The following is a 17021-nucleotide window of genomic DNA, read 5'->3' on the forward strand; positions in this document are numbered from 1 at the left end:
CTTTCTTTCTCTCTGTCCCCGGTTCCGTCCTTGAATCCCCGTTGAACAAACCACCAACAATATTCGTCACCCACCGACACCGCGCGCGTCACCAAGCACCTTCTTCTTCCTCCTACTCCTTCGTCTCTTTCGTCCCCTGTTCTGGTCTCTCTTAATCCTTACGCTCGATGAACAACGACGACGACGACGACGACAACGACGATAGTAGTAGCAGCAGCACCGACCGGCTGCAGCTCGTGTGTCCAGCGCGCCTGGACACTACCACCGTCCGGTAGGAAGTGTCGACTGCCACGAGGTGGACACCTCTGCGTGAGGCTCCGCCAGCGGTAGCAGCACCAGCGGCGGTGGTGGTGGTGGCGGCGGCGGCAGCAGCACCGGCGGCGGCGGTGCTGGTAGCAGCAGTGGCGGTAGTAGCGGCAGTCGCAGCTGCAGCTGCTGGTGCACCGGCGCATCCGTTTGCACCTCGCATTCGCGCCGCACCGCTCTGTCCCGACGGCTGTGTTACCAAAACAGAAGAAGAAGAAAAAAAAAAGAAATCGAAACCGATCCGCCAAACGTTCTTTTTCTTCGTATCTATATTTTCTCTTCTCTGGTATATTCTTTTCCGATTGTTTCGAGAGACACAAACTCCAAGGGCCTTATACGTTCGATCCGTCCCCGTGGACACTTGGACGTGTACTGACCGACCACCCGTAGAGGCTTGAACAGTTCTTCCTTCAAACGGCGCACCGCCAGTCCACCTAGCAGTTGTTTCAAGCAGTGTGCAGAGACGACGCGATGTGGTATCCGTCGACTGGCTAAGTACAGTTCGGCTATCTCCGTGGCGAGTTCGTGCCGGCCGCAAACACTCTTTATCTCTGTCTGCACCGCGCAGGCGGCTTTCGTTCGGTAGTCTTTCTAGAGGAGAGGAACGTTCAGAATGATAGGAGAAGCGGCTACACGCCAAGCTAAGCGGTACGCTTTCAACTTGCCGCCAGTGGCAGCAGCAGCGCGTCCGCGACGCGCTCACCCAACGTTAGGGACACCCCCTCGATACCCCGCCGATGCCATCGGCCTGGCCCGAAATCGATGCCCCGCAACGCGACGTCTCGAAACCACCCCCGCGACCTGTACCATCAACGAACCCTCTCTTACTCCCTCTATTCCACCGGCAGTTTCTCCCTTCCTTCGAACTACCCCCCACCCCCTCGCTCTTACCAAACCACCGCTTCAGCTCGATTCTCCCCCTCCCGTTCTCCCCCCACGTAACTCCGGTGTCTGTCTGTTTTCTACGCTTACACCGTCGCGAGCGCGTTTCAGCCTCGTCGATGAACGGATACCGTATTCTCTTTTTACAGTCCGGTGCATGAATGGTGTCCCATGAACGACGGTGTCGGGTGACACCGACGATCGATCCCTTCGAGGGAGGAAATTAATACATGCGGCACAACGTCACGGAAATTATCCTGAAATTGTTTCTGATTAATCATTTGAGTATTTACATACATGTACGGAGAATCGGGTGGATCGAAAAGTTTTGAATGACGATGTTAATGCAATTAGCTGTACTCACGTCAGATGTCTAATATTCCTTTCGTTGCAAGAGTGAATCCCCTGGTAGGAATCATTTTTTAGACTGGGTGCTGATGTTCTTTGCGTTTAGTTAAGTGTATGAATTTCTTACTGATTTACTAGACAGTTCCAGCAATGCACACAGTCTTGACAGGATTATTACTGCAGTGCACTATAATTCGTAGCTGACTGCGGCCCATAAAAATTTACGGCACCTTTTTGCTCATTCGCCCCGTTGGCACACACTTCCCGGTTGCATGTAGACGAAACTTCTATTGTTGAAAGTATTCCGCGAAACTTCACGTAATCTCCTTTAAAAACGTCTACGACGGAGTGGTCTTTAAATTTGCAAATTTTCAGACATTAGAAATGATTCGTGAAAACGTTCATCGACAATTATATGTATTCACGCCACTATTTTCAGATAAGGAACGACGTACTTTCTCGGTGATCTTGGCAATCCCTTTGAATCGATTCGAAATCATCAAATCAAGAACAAAGATTACCTATCTAAGAGAATCGGCTATTCCAACCCCTCCTTTCCCGTAGCAATATCTAAAAAGCTCACTGCATAAAAGAAGGCTGAAAGGGTCCAGTGTCCACTCAATTTCAGGCAAATATCGCTTAATGCCACGGAAATGGTTCCCAGTCGGCCGTTAAACCGAACACGGTACCCAATAAAAACAAGAAGCGTGGAACAGTCCACGGTTCCTATAAAATTTCGTGGAAACGGGAAAGCAGGACACGTTCCTTTCTGAGTCGCCTTGGAGATTGCTCGGAGGAGAGCGGACGGAGTCAATAGACTCTACGTTGCGGCAGATGTACGTATCGATTTTGGAACGTTGATTCGCGGCGTGTTCCAGAACGATACCGTTGCCCTCTGCACAGGGACAGAGAGAAAGAGAAATAGATGCTGTGGCCTCTGTGTCTCTTCCAAGATCACCCACCGGCTGGTCCCCGGTTCGCCTTTTCCTGGCCCATGCACAGTGACGTTACCAGCAGGCATGCGGGACTGTGACAGGGGGGGTTCGGAGAGCACCTGGAGGGCCACTGGGTGGCCGGCATTACCCTCGCCAGGTGGTTGCAACTTGTTGTTGCGGCTCTCCGCTTGGGCCTTTCTGCTCTTCTCGCCACGGGTCCCCAATGGGATCGCGCGTTCGCGGTATACTTGACCTGTGAATGGACCTCCATTCCCTGTGTCATTGATGTTTCGTGGATAGGGCGTTGGACCGTCGATTTGCTAAATCCCAGATACAAATCAACTGAATTATTTCATAGTTATACTGAATGTTTATTTGTAGAAGAATTCAGCGGAGATTCAACTTTTCGTTAAATTCTACCGATTCTTTTTCGCTGTCCGATAATCACGACAGAGGTCTAATAATTGTCGAAGTCACTCTCGATTTTGCACGTTAAAGGGAAAGAAAGTTCGTGGAAAGACACATGCAGCTGCGTTCATGGATCATTTACGATGCCCGTTACCCTTGGCGGTGAGGTGATACGTCCTTCGGGCACGACCCCATTGTTCCCCGGTTGAAAGGAATACGTGGATGCTCTCTCATGTCGTGCGTACGATCTTCCACAAAATAGAGGATCCTCCCGTGTGGTCACCCTTCGCGTGGCACGCGCCACGCCATCCCACCTTTCTTTCCCTCGGCAGCCGTTGCCTTTCAGATCGGCAGGATAAGGAATCGCTCTTCCTGGCGAGCAAGGGGGGACGATTCTTCAGAATGTTACGGTTATGAAATTTCTTGCAGAAGCCGAAAGGACGGCGACTTTGTACGGTGTCTTTGATGTACATTGCTCACGACAACGTTATTGATAAACATCAACATTGTCGAAATGGTAATTCTGATAAAATTTTATTATAAAAGACAAAACCGTTGTATTCTATTATCAATATTATTACGAGTGGAAGATTATTTTCTAAAGCAAGGACAGATTCTTTCGGGCAAAAGAACGATGTTACTTTAAAAAAAAAAGAATTGTAGGACACCTACACGATTATATAATTCCATAAAACGGATATACAATAGATATATGGAACCGCGACCTCAATGTTATCTGCAAGGTTCCAACAAATCGGACCTTGAAATTCCCGATTGCCTCGGGAATAAGAACAAAGTACCCACGCCAAAAGTTCTCGTCGACAATAAGCACGAGGATCGCTCGCGAAAGGAAAAAAGAAACAATGCTTATATTATTCTCCCGGAGTGTGCACCCTGCTGGTTAAACACAGCATCATATTTCGATATCGCCGTACCGCCAGGGGGGTTTGTTTTCCGAGGCTGCCCTTGAGGATTTAAAGAAGCTGGGATAAATGGCACCCCGCCTCGCGCCCATTGCATACAGCCCGGATCGCGATTCGTACGTACGGTGATTGAACGTATAAAGAAAGGCAAACAATAGGCTCTCTCGAGGCGGGAGCAGGTGAAAAAACTGATGCTCTCGAGCCCACTTACGGTTGTCGCGATTACCCTGACACACATAAAAAAAAGGAAAAGGAAACATTATTGACCAATAATTCGATTTCTTCAACGATATCCTCCAACCTGAAATAAAATGATTAACACAAAATTTACAAGACGATAAAACATTGGTAATTTCGTGATCTGTCAGAGGAGAAACTTTACAAGGACATTCAAGATGTAGATCCAAGAGTCTTTAATGTCATGCCCTTTTCTATTCATTCCCGTAATGATCGTTCGAACGAAGGGCGAGGAAAGGCGGCTAGACCGGGCAAGAAAGAAACAAAAGTCGAAAGAAGGGGCTACCGAGCGTCGAGGGATGACCGATACAAGTGGGACATTCAAGAAAGGGGTTAGGTCCCATACGGTGACAACGGCAAAACTCGAAACGACGTCGCCGGACTTGGCTTCCGGCCATTTCCCAGCTATCGATCCACGAAGCGTTACGACGAAGTTGCCCTACGTGCAATTATAGGTGTATCGTGTGTATAATACGACCCTGGTATGTGCATAGTCGGAGGTGGGGAAGGGGCTAGATCGTCGTTGGTATACACAAATACGATCTCCAAAAATTTGGCCCGACAAACCGGGATCCACCGAATTCTTCGATGGCCGTGTACGGAACAGGGCTATTAAGGACAACTAGTTCATCGCTTAATACTTAACATTGTAGACAATTTAGCGGTGCTTGAGGGAGAAACTGGTCAGAGACCAAAATCTTATGCTAAAATTTTTAGATAAGAAAGGAACAGATATATCTTTAACATTTTTTGGGGGGAGTACCGTACTTTTTCCCGAGGATCTAGTTTCTTTGGTCCGAGCTTTAGGGATTGAGAAGTTTCACTACGCATCACAGTGACTTTTCTAGTATCTGTACAACTTAATTAAGTTTTGCGTTACACGAAGGCAATCTGAAAGTTATAATTGATTTATCTAACAAATCAAATTTTCGGTTACCGCCCAATGGTTCCCATAATATATGTATTTCGGGGAACTGGCGTGTAGGAAATACGCAGTTCACCCACCCTACGAATGCAACACAACGGTGCGTTTCCACGTATGCGTGGAATCGATAACTGGGAATTAGTCTGACAGGCTGTCTGCCAGAACGATGTACGTGCATCTACGCGAAAAACCATGCCAATCGTCTTAAAGTAATTACAGGCCCCCTGTTAATCATCTTTGATGTCCAGGGGTGCTTATTATCTCTAATGAATTTTTCCGATCACCATCGTTTCAGGATTTCTAGTCGCAATTCAGAACCACAGTAATCTTTCAGTATTCTCAAGAAACGCCATTAACAGTTTTCACGCAAATCGATCGATAATTTCGTTCTTTTGGGTTATGGAATGAGAGCTCAGAATGCCCTTTGAATTGTTAAGTATGCAAGTTCAAACAAACGGATCGTTTAAATCTATTCCATCACTAATGTCAAGTAGTTCAATGTTATATACAAAATTTACGACAAACAAGTTCTTGAAACAAACAATTTTGAAATTGGGTTATCACTATTGTTCTGTTGCTAAAATCTTTTCCCTTGGTTCTCAATGTCCTCACCTATAAATTTATACAGTGAAATCATGTTCGTCTTTCGTAGGAACTCGAGGTGAAAAGACTACCTAGACATAAAGGAAAACAAACTGAGGGATAAATGAAAATATGTCCACAGAAACGGCGCCGTGCAAGCCATCACGGGACTGAGATAAATAGAGGATCGCCGTAGTCGGTACCGAGGATCAATATGTCACAACCACGGCCACAAATACGCGAAGCAATGAACATACATATACACAGTGCTGGATATAAGTATTGACACATCGAAATTATAACAACTGTATTAAATAGAAAGCGTTCCACAATGTTAACTTTACTCCATAAAGTGGTATCGTTCTAACCGATCAACCATTATCATAAATGCAACGTATTCATTTAAATCCGGAAGTATACATAATGGTGACTTCCTGTTTAGAAGGATTTTTGTAATTATTATCACTGTTATATGTATAATTTTGTACTACTATAACCAAGATAAATGTTCCATTCATTTTAACAAATTTAACACAGCAGATATGTCTTCACCACAAACATTTATTGTTACAAGGAAACCTATTGTAACAAGGAACCTTATTGTAAACACATCTCGCAAAGAACAACATTACGGTACAAGAAACACCGTTGAGAACGTTTTTTTCATATAATTCATTGTAAAAATTACTTATCACTTTACTATACGGTTAAAGATATCCAGTCTTGAATATTATTGACAGGTATAGAGTTAAATGTACTGTATTTACCGTTTTCGAAGATATGACCTGTTTGTATTTCCCGCGTACGGCGCTGCAATCACAACGTAAAAGACCGCGCTTTTCCTAGACGTAGGATGTTCTCGCTCCCTTCGAAATTGCTGTTTACAAGGGAAAAAGGAGGATAAATTGCAGAAAACGACTGGACAACCTTGCGAAATACTTCTACAAGGCATATGAAAATGAAGAACCCCAAGGAATACTTTGCATTACATTTATACAGAATATTCTCATACTGACCGCCATGAGGACGTTACATCGAACCGATGAGTACTTCAATATACAATAAGTTACGAATAAATTTACAGTTAACCTTCCCAAACATTTCAAGGGAATACCGATTTTTACCCAGCATTCATTATATATGTAATGCAAAACATATCTACAAGTATTTAAGTATTTGAAGTTTAAAATCGGATATAAAACTTACCATGTACACTTATGTTTCTTTCGTGGCATCCGTGAAGTAAGGGTGTTCGATTCCGATTCGATTCTTTGGAAGATCGATTCTCTGCTGTTCGATTTTTCTGCGAATCGATTCTTTACTCTAAAACTCGCGAACCGGTGTTATTATTTCTCTCAACTTTTTATTTCGATTTTTTGAAAGAATCGGTTCTCATGATTCGATTTGAGAATCGATTTTAAAGTGAATCGAACATCCCGACCATGGATCCAACACGCTATGAAAACTTAATTACCGTCTGTGTTTGTTCACTCAATTATAAAATTCAGTGATGGATAGGTGAAACGAATGACAAGTATTAACTACTCTATATTAGCACCACATTAAGCAATCTATTCATAATTCATTGAAATACGGTATAAATATAAATGACTATATTATAGTATACTTTATGGTATTAAAAATACCTTCTCTTCAACTGGCCTATAAACATTCATTTTTGAATGTTATAACATGCTGAATTACAAATAATTTTTTTAAATTCTGCATTATAATTACACCTTGTCTGACTTCTCATTAATCTGTCCTAGTTTCTCATGAAATATATATTTCAATTAAAGAAGTCAGCCACTTCTGACAATTCTCTTGCTCTTGCTTGTTGGTGTGCCCAACGGTCCTCTGCAAGCTTGTCACTTAGTCCCCACTTGTCATGGTAGATACGTTTTCCACACGTTGGACATTTCTTACCCCCTAGGACAGAAAGAAAAATAATCTAAATAGTATAATACTTAAATAGCAGATGTTTATGCATTTATTACTACTCTTAATTGGCAAAGCATAGGGAAATAGGGTTTTTCATAAAGTTTAATGGTAATTTAGGTATTATTATTAATATTTTGAACGCAGAAAGCTGCGCTTTCCCTAGACATAGGATGTTTTTAATCACTTCAAAAGTGCTATTTTACAAGTGAAAGTGCCAAAGAAATTGCAAGAAACAACTGGACAACCTTGCAAAATACTTCTACAGCGCATACGAAAATGAAGTATCTCAAGAAATACTTGGCATCACATTTATACAGAATATTCTCATTCAGATGGCATTGAGGACGTTTCAACGAACCGGTGAGTACTTTTAATACAATTAATCTTTCCAAACATAACAACAGTATTATCATTAATATTACAGCACAGGAAATAAAATTCTGTTCAAGTATAGTTTTTATATATTGATATCCAAAATTTTGAGTTTACATGATCTTCTGCAGTTTAGTAATAACAATAACATAGAATTTATATATATTTTCTGAGTAACTTGTTACCATGGAATGGGGGAGTCTTCATGAATGTCACCAGACATTGTAAATGAAACAAATGACTGCAATATAGTCTTTCCACATGCATATCTGCATGTTCATTGGTTTCTGCTTCTTCTGGGTTTATTGGTAGACATAATCCTTTGCAAGACTGACAATGCTCTTGAGGTAAAGTCTTTACAGCTCTAGAAGAAACAAAAAAACATTAAATTAATAATAACACTAAAGAAGGGATATCAGTTTACTTACCTTATAAGGAAAGAAGCAACAATGTTCAGGGATGGTGATGGTGTAAAAGGTGTTTTCTGTAATTGCTTTTTTAGTGGTGACTCAACACATTGTCTGCCTAATTCTCTTCCTTGACCCAAAAAGTAGCGAGTAAATAGTGGTGGGAAATTTGTGTCAGCATCTTCTAATCTACAAAATTTTATAATTTTTTAATACACATAACAGTATATGAAGATAGTTTACATTTATACATACTTTACACAATCAATCGGATAATTATCTGGTACTTCAATCTTAGCCTTAAAGTAATATAATCCTTGTTGAATCTTAAGGCCAACGCAAGAATGTTTCTGCTTCAATTTTAATTCATCATCGATCTGCAATATCTTTTTTAAGGTAGAAATCTCATCATAGCAACAGATTAAAGGATTTTCCTCTATGAAATTACGGATTAGCTTCAATGTGGGAAGCACCTGTCAGAGAAAGAATTATCAGTGTCCCTATAATACATCATAAACTAAAAAAATTCTATTCAAAAAAGAAAGTTAATCTTACTTGAGCTTCGCCCAAAAGTTTCTTGCATTCTTTTTCACAAACTTCTGTCAGTCCATCCAGTAACTTTGCAGACAGTGTTTTGCTCTTCAATTCAGTTAGCAATGGATTATGGGGATACTCTTTTGGAAATTGAATGCACGCAACAATTGTTTTGAACTTTGTTTTTCTGTAAGTTTGAAGTCATATGTAATTAACAAATCATATTTAATTAATACAAACGGTATTCCAAACGAACTTACGTTATTTCCACTCGCACCATAGTGCGCACACAAGAGACGAGACGGCTACCATCGACGACATTTTGACAGAGTTTTGACACTTCTTGCAGTTCATCATCAATAAAGCCCATGAGAAAATTGAAACAGATTTATATTTCGCGATCTAGTATCTGCTTATTGGTTATGTCAGCAAATTGTATCCGATACCGCAGGAGTTAACATAACCAAACTAGTAAAAACACGAATATGCCGTTGCGTTCCGAGAAATTAACGATCAAGGTCGAGCGAAGAATTTAAACTTCATTCGGCCATTCGCGTATTAAAGTACAAAATCTAGAAATTAGGTATCATTCGCCTATTGCAATGACACAACGTAACTCGTGGAACGAAATTTGAATTGATAAAAAAGAGGAATAAGAAGTATATAATTCATTTCTGTCTTTTCATTTTTTACAATACAGTATAGAAGAAAACATAACAAGGAAACTTTTCTGGAAAGAATACTTTTCTCAGGTAAAAGGATTGTTCCTGTGTGCGCGAATAACATAAAAACAAATTGAAGTTCTATAAAGAATTATTGTGTAGTTTTAATTGTTATTTATGACAAGCAAGCACGTGGTTTCATAAGAATGTCTAGCAATGTCCAGTGTGAATTCATTTCATCTGATTGGTTAATACAGTCTGAAAAAATAAGCATTGGTAGGCGGTTCTACCATCGGTATACTCTATGGAGGATACATAACCTAGTTCCATGCACGCGTTCACGTGTATTTTCAATTCCAGCCTGACAGAAGGAGGAATACATCTACGTGCAACGAACCATGTCAGTGATAAAGTGACAATAACCATCGTTTAAATAGACGAAAAACGGAAAAATGTCGCGGATCGCCGATACCAGAGAAGTGATATTAACCAGCGACAGTGTCGGTGAGCACTGGAGTGCCGCCCTATGGGATCCTCAAACAGGCTCTATTTTGTCAACGTACAAACAAGCTGGTGCATTAACACACCGTACATTGCAACTACTGAGCGACAGTTACTTGATCGGCGCCGATTTAACGAAGCCTCGTATACACATATGGCCGTTGAACAATCCAACTCCAGTATCCACTCTGAGGCTAACCACCCCCGGCAAGGTGACTGCCCTGGCTTGTACGCCTAGCGGTGCCTACATGGTCGCAGCGATAGCCGAGAAATTATTTCTCTGGCAGGTGTGCAACGGTCGTCTGTTAGCAAACTTGTCGCAGCATTACCAAACGGTCAACTGTTTGTCGTTCAGCACGGACGGTTCGATCTTCGCCAGCGGCGGGGAGGACGGTTTGGTGTTCGTGTGGTCGTTGTACCGTGTGATAAACGACGAACGATCTGTTCCGTTGCACGGTTTCTCTCACCATTCGCTGCCGGTGAAGGATCTCCAGTTTGGACACTTGGGCGCCAGAGGCAGATTATGCTCTGTGTCCCTCGATCGTACATGCAATATATACGACCCGTCCGGGGGCTTGTTATTGCTGACCCTTGTGTTTGACGTGCCTCTAACTTCGGTGTGCATGAATGCACGGGAAAGTGACCTGTTCGTCGGGTGCACGGACGGGAACATATACAGATTCAATCTGCACGAGCCGCCTAGGGGTATAGAGCATCACGTGCAAGTACGAAAGGACGGGGAATCCGAAGGATTGATCGCGTTTCAGGGTCACAAGTCGACGATTGTGTCTCTGTCGATATCGATCGACGGCCGTTACTTGCTCTCCGGTTCTAACACCGGCGAGGTTCACATCTGGGATATCGCGAGCCGTCAAGTTCTACGAACGCTCGATCACAAGGGTCCGATCACCGCGGCGTTCTTCGCGAAATACCACGGGAACTTTCGGGCCACGGACCTCGAGCCACGCTTGCGTGTATCGAACCTACAGAGGACATCGGACGACTTCGACGGAAAGCAGACCGCCATCGAGGTGATCTCACGGGACCGAAATGCCGCGGACATTCTGAACTACGAATCGTACGTGGAGAATGGGATCGATTCGGACGGTGCGGCGGATTCCCACACGCGGAAGCTGCTCGAGATGCTGGGGGAGATCGAGAGACTGAAGAAAATCAACTCGGACATTTATCAGTACAGCGTGAAACAAGTTCTGGAGAAGGACGATAAAACTTGAGAAACGGGAAACACTAGGGACAGAAATGATTTGCGGATAGTCCTTAAGTTAATACGATTTTTCACGATAACTGACTTGAATAAACACAATACCTGTTATCCCTTACGATGTAGATGAAAAAAGTACCTGCCCTCTCAACCTTTCATGCTTGTTATCTACTATTTTGTATGTAAAGTATTTGTACATGAATTTTGTATTACGAAAAGTATAACGACATTTCTTCGATACTCGATTTTATCTATCTCATTGGTAGTCAAGAATTCTGCTTGTAAGAAAGAAAAATCGATAACTTTGCAGCCTAGTTGATATAAAATGAAGATGTTCGTGCTTAACTTATACTGGATTAATTTAGTATCTTACGGGGTTTAGAACTAACTTTAAATCTGAACGGGTTAAAATTGCGAGTTTAGTGTCTCGTAAGGACTGTGGGGACCCCTTAGTAATCTCAAAGGGCAATCAATGAATCATATCCTTACGAAGGCTTTAAAAGCAGGTCGCAGAGAAGCTTCGCCTGGCCCGAGGGCTCGACGTCGACTGAGAATTCTCCGTTGCACGGGCACTATTTATGCTGTTCGAGCGGAAACAAAGGACACCCCTGTTCTCTTCAACTCGTATGCAAACTTGATGCAATTGATTCGCGTGTTGAATTCCACAAAAAACCGTTTACAAAAAATGATCACGATGATGATTTGCACTGCAGACACATTATTAAATATTATTTTGTAATACCAAATATATTCATTTTAATTGGTAATTTATATTCGACACAACGCATATCCAATTTCTACGTTCATTTTTTTCGACTGTTTCGAGAAGCATACCCAATAAAAATAGCTTCGATATGAAATGTAATATTGGAATGGTAAATCGTCGGCGATGTAACGGAAATTCTGTAACTAAATTATAGAGTAATTTTCCGACGAGTTATCCCTTCATTATCCCCTAAGTCGTACCATATTACGAGATATACCATGATTTTTCGTTGACCCGAGCGAAGAATTGGATTAATTATTCGGCACGCATCAGTCAGGATCGTAATATTCACGTTCCGTAATTTTACACCGCCAGATCATGGGATTCAGTCGTATTTTTCAACTATGGCCGACGGTAAACAGCCGGCCGTATTTCACCGGGCGTAATTACGTTGCAAAAATGAATTCTGTGTGCGGCTAATTTAAAAAACGACCCCTCACCCGATCGAGCATTCCGCCGGCGAAACATCCGTTCCAAGGAGTACAATAACGTTCACCCGTGATAACGAGAATGACTAACGCGTAAAACTTGATAATTCCAACGACAGATTGGGCACCGCGAACCGGGAACGGTTTATCCAACGAGAAATTTCTCTCTTCACCATTTTTATATCACTGTACAACGACGAACAAACGAGGACGGTGGAGGGTGGAAACATTGTTTCGGGCCGAAGAAAGGAATTTTCGTCTGGAAAAAGCAGCGTAGGAGGGGAGAAGTTTACCATCTCCTCGTCATAAATTTGTTTCATTATGTGCTTACAAGCTCCAGTTATGGGATACTTTGCCAACTTCAGCGGAACTTTTCATTGTGCCTAACACAATGATTTGCGAGCTCGGCGTATTTTCAGGAGAAGGAGGAGAAGCGAAACGAAAGAAAAAAGAAGATGGCGTTTAAATGGCGTGGACCGGCTGCCGGCCGAGTGAACCGAACGGAAAAGCACGCAACAACCACAGCTTCTGTCTTGTAGCTCAACAGGGTCAGGGGGAGGATATACATCCTTCTCTAAATATAATATAATATTCGTGAAATTCTCGTTTAACGAGAAGAAAACTTCCTTCTTAACGGAGTCCACGGCCCCAAAGACTGGGTGTGGTAGGGGGCCAATGTTATTCGAGCTCCCGGGCGACCCGTGTGTGTCTGTGTGCCTTTAAATGGTAAATTCCATTCTAAAGCAAACTCGCGCCGCGCGTCCACTTAATTAAAACGTAACACGGGATGATCGATCTTAAACGTTAAATACGACGGTCGGTATCGCCTGTTCTGCCTCGGCTGCTTTGTATTTAAATGAGACGCGAATGAATGCAAATGAGCCGTTTACGAAACCCCTGTGCCCGTACGTCGGGAATTAAATTAGGCCTAAGACGCGTCTAGCTCGTTCCCCTGGATAGAAAAGTTTTGCATGGGAATTACCCCCGTCTATCCCGAGCTTGAGAGGAATTGATGCCCCCGTATGACCTCTCTCTCTTCGTTAAATCTTTTCGTCTGTTTCCATCCCGCCCGCCTGCCACCCACGTCGCGAGAGCATTGCTCGTTACATATTGATCGTTCGTTTTTATATATATTTTTCTTTTTATTACGCGGTGCTGCTGGAGGAGTGGTTATTGATGGAAGTGATAGCGAATCGGACCAAGTATCGCATTCTTACAGCGAACGGGAAGAAGGAAGGATGTTCGAGACGGTATCGATAAACGTTCGGTGCTCTCTGTATCATGCAAAATAAGCGTGGTGTCTACTTCTATGCAAAACATCCCGTTACGGAGGGAAGCTAAAGGAGACACGATAAGGTTTCGGGATAACATGAACGGGGAATTGGAAGCATCGAGGAACATGATGCTGTAAACTGTGCCACCGGATTAAGGGTAGTCCGAGTCGCGGAAGAGATGGATTCTTCCTTAAAGCCGAAAGACACACAGGACACTCACGTATCTTAATTTTTGTCGTGGCGAAAATTTTTGGACAAAAACGGATTTCATTTCGTTCTTGAATAGTAGATTTATCGAATAAGTTATTTATTTTACCGGATAATTCCTGTTATAACGCCCCCAATAACTTGGTTTTTGAAAGATTGGATAAAGCCAGTAGAACAATCAAGATCTTTATAGAAAGATTTCATCATAAAAAAATTCTGGATCAGAGACAGAAAAGGTTGAGTTATGTGTTTGTAACAGAGATGCGCAGGTCTGAGTGGAATTGTAGGTGCATATAAGCTGATAATACCAAGAAGCTCAGGATAATGAATGATGTTGTGGATTAACTTAAAAAGAAACAACAAACTAAAAGAGATTCTACGAGATTTCAGAGATTTCATATATGTCTCATATGTATTCTCGACACTCTCGTACGATTCTACGGAGATATATGAATTCAAATCCTAGGGAAGGGGTGGCGATATCGAACAACTGTGACTGGTGTTTCGGGAAAAATGTGCAATACGCTGTCCCAAAGATTAAAGTATATCTCCATGTGTCCGACGTATCACGAGCTCAGGTCGAGTAATGCCGCATAATCTGTCCTGTTATGAACACGTCACGTATTTATAAATCTGCGTGTACGATACAGCCGCGTAACATGCGCCTGACTGTGGATTTGGATTATGACGAATAATTATTACTGTTAACTAGAGATGGCGTGAACTGTTACTTGTAATTATCCGATGCTCCCTATAAATCGTATTTTTCGTTCCCCATATAAATTACAAGTCAGGGTCGATATTTGCTTCCGTAGAGAGGCAATCCCATTTTTCTAAAAAAAAAAAGAAGGAAAAATCACGATTTTGGGTGATATTGAATTAAAGTTATAGCTGTCGCGTGATATTAAAAGCTTGCGAGCTCCCGAATACAAGCTGAAATAGTGTATTTGCAATTGGAGAATATTATGTATTCCCTCTAATTGGTGGATTATCATTTTCATTTCGAACTATTTTACGAACAACAGTATCGAAACAGAGCGCTCGTTTCTCCGTTCAATAGCCGGACAATTCTTAATTCCCCGCGAAGTTCTACTGAGAGAACCCGTAAAAGTCGAAACGATACATTACCCGACGGTATTTTGGCCCGTTTCGAGGACCGTTAAAGTTTCGCCAATACAATTATTTAACAGGCTGCGAGCGTAAACAAAAAGTTTATCCCTTGTTAGCGCCTCTGACGATAAAGATGTCTTTACGATCTTTCACCCCCTCGTGTGAACTATATAATTACCAGTGAAAAATCTCGACTTCCAGAAAATTCATAGTCCATACTATCATCAACACTCCATAACGGAAGAATCTGTCGTCTGATCTATATTATCTTACGCCCTCCACCTTATCTGAACAATATAAGACACCCATTTTCCTTGGAGTTAATTCAAAAGTTAATTCGTAATTTTCATTTATAGAAATTCTCTCGATACCGTTCACCGTTACAGCACAGATATCAGCAAGACGTTACCATTTCAGATATTCCGATCAGTGATTCATACTTATTTGCGCGCGAACGATTCAAACGGTGGTTTGTGCAATATGCTCGGAAATTTCGATCATCAACGGGGGGCCTAGGCATTGATTAACCATCGTCGATCATTGGGAATGAGAATGAAATGGGGGGGTGGTGCTAGCACAGAATGCGAGATGGGGAATACGAAACAAGAGGGATGAACCCCTCCTGGAGGGGCTGGCACAACCCCCGTAACCGGCGGAGGCGCAAGGTATAAAATCAGACGTCGGATACCTGGAGGTATTCAGTACAGGTTGAATCTCCGTGGCGTCATCTCATTGAATATTTCGATCCTTGAGTGGTACTGACCGACGCTCGCAATGGGACGTACAAATCACACATTTGTATTCCTGATCGTTTTAATATTTTACACCTCTCTCAACCGTAAGTGTACAATTCCGATCGACACCGTTTATTTCCCGGGCTTTCCTCCGATCTCGCTTTGATACACACTTCTCTTTTCATGGTTCATTGATCCATATTCCGTTACGTTTCATTTTGGTATCCTCTGTGCTTTTCTTCTACACTCGCGATGTAATTACATTTTCCTTTTTTGGTCCTGTGCTTATACTTCTTTTGGTATCATCAAAATTAAATCGACTTCAGATTAATAGGCCTGGAAAAGTGTTGTTACGTTCACTGATTACGTTTGATTTCGAAGAGTATTCTCTTGTTATAGCGAGCTTACGATAACAAGCGAGAAAGTATACCCGTCGTGAGCAAACTTGGAAAAAGCGAAATAGAGGAAGTATCTACTTGGTAAATTTCTTTCAAGTACTGAAATAAATGTTAAACCGAATGTTAATTTGGCACGAATGTCAGTAACTCTAAGTGGTAGGAGCTCCTTTCCCTAAATAAATTCGTTAAACGGGCGTGGACGGTAAACGAGCTTTTAACGACAGAATACTGTTTCTCACTTTCCTCGTACGAAATCGCTATTGTCCTATGCGCCCTATTGTCTTTTCAGTATGCCGATGCTCGGTTGGCGAACACATCAAGACAACCAGAGGCAAGCTGTACCATCTCAGTTTCTTTCTTTACCATTTTTTCTTTCCTCTATCTCGATGTTGTCGCGATTAATCTTGATTGATACCGTTTTGCTTCGTTCCCAGCTCTATCTGCTAAATAATCGAACGAACAGAAATTCTTCGTTCTCGAGTCAATATGTCTTGATCCTTTTTGATATTCTAGAGGGAGAGAATTTGAAGTCGAACATCAGACGTGCGGCGTCCGGTTTGATGCCGTATCCAAGAATAGGGCGAAACTCCGAAATGGCTGCCGGTTTCTCGAGGTCCGATCGTGCCGCCGGATTGGTTAATTATCCGCGGGTCGGTCGATCGGATCTGTCCTCTTCGAACATTAATTTCAACCGTTTACACGACATGGACAACGACGTGGATCTTCAATTTTATAACGTGCGCGACTTCGATCTGGATTCCGCCATCGATCAGGATTACGAAGGTGAACGAATCTCGGTGTCGATCAGTTTCGAATATCTGTATAATACTACCCGGCGGATAAATTCCGAATGTAAAGGTGGCTTTAAGTGGTTAAAAACGTTCCACGAAACGTAATATTGTATCAGGACTCTCTGGAC

The 17021-nt window shown here is 42.4% G+C and overlaps 3 protein-coding genes across 3 annotated transcripts in view; 2 read left to right on the forward strand and 1 right to left on the reverse strand.

Moving 5' to 3' along the window:
* Positions 1-7296: 7296 nt before the first annotated feature.
* LOC107186287 lies at positions 7297-9371 on the reverse strand. The gene is made up of 6 exons (XM_015574120.1): positions 9061-9371; positions 8822-8987; positions 8522-8739; positions 8288-8455; positions 8045-8223; positions 7297-7475 (listed from the first exon to the last, which is right to left on the reverse strand). Exons 1-6 carry the CDS (start codon positions 9168-9170, stop codon positions 7336-7338), a joined length of 981 nt encoding a protein of 326 aa, XP_015429606.1. The 5' UTR covers positions 9171-9371; the 3' UTR covers positions 7297-7335.
* A 405-nt stretch (positions 9372-9776) lies between these two features.
* Positions 9777-11425, forward strand: LOC107186263 (WD repeat-containing protein 18). Its single transcript, XM_015574094.1, has one exon. The coding sequence runs from the start codon at positions 9915-9917 to the stop codon at positions 11196-11198; it is 1284 nt and encodes a 427-aa protein (XP_015429580.1). The 5' UTR covers positions 9777-9914; the 3' UTR covers positions 11199-11425.
* Positions 11426-15744: 4319 nt separating this feature from the next.
* The window catches only part of LOC107186224 (CAPA peptides-like), a 2198-nt gene continuing 921 nt past the window's right edge, over positions 15745-17021 (forward strand). Inside the window, exons 1-3 of the mRNA XM_015574046.1 lie at positions 15745-15808; positions 16392-16433; positions 16616-16885. Of these exons, the coding sequence (XP_015429532.1) occupies positions 15745-15808; positions 16392-16433; positions 16616-16885 (376 nt within the window). The remainder of the gene's footprint in view (positions 15809-16391; positions 16434-16615; positions 16886-17021) is intronic.

The sequence above is a fragment of the Dufourea novaeangliae genome, unplaced genomic scaffold (genome assembly GCF_001272555.1).
Source record: "Dufourea novaeangliae isolate 0120121106 unplaced genomic scaffold, ASM127255v1 scaffold64, whole genome shotgun sequence".
Taxonomy (NCBI): domain Eukaryota; kingdom Metazoa; phylum Arthropoda; class Insecta; order Hymenoptera; family Halictidae; genus Dufourea; species Dufourea novaeangliae.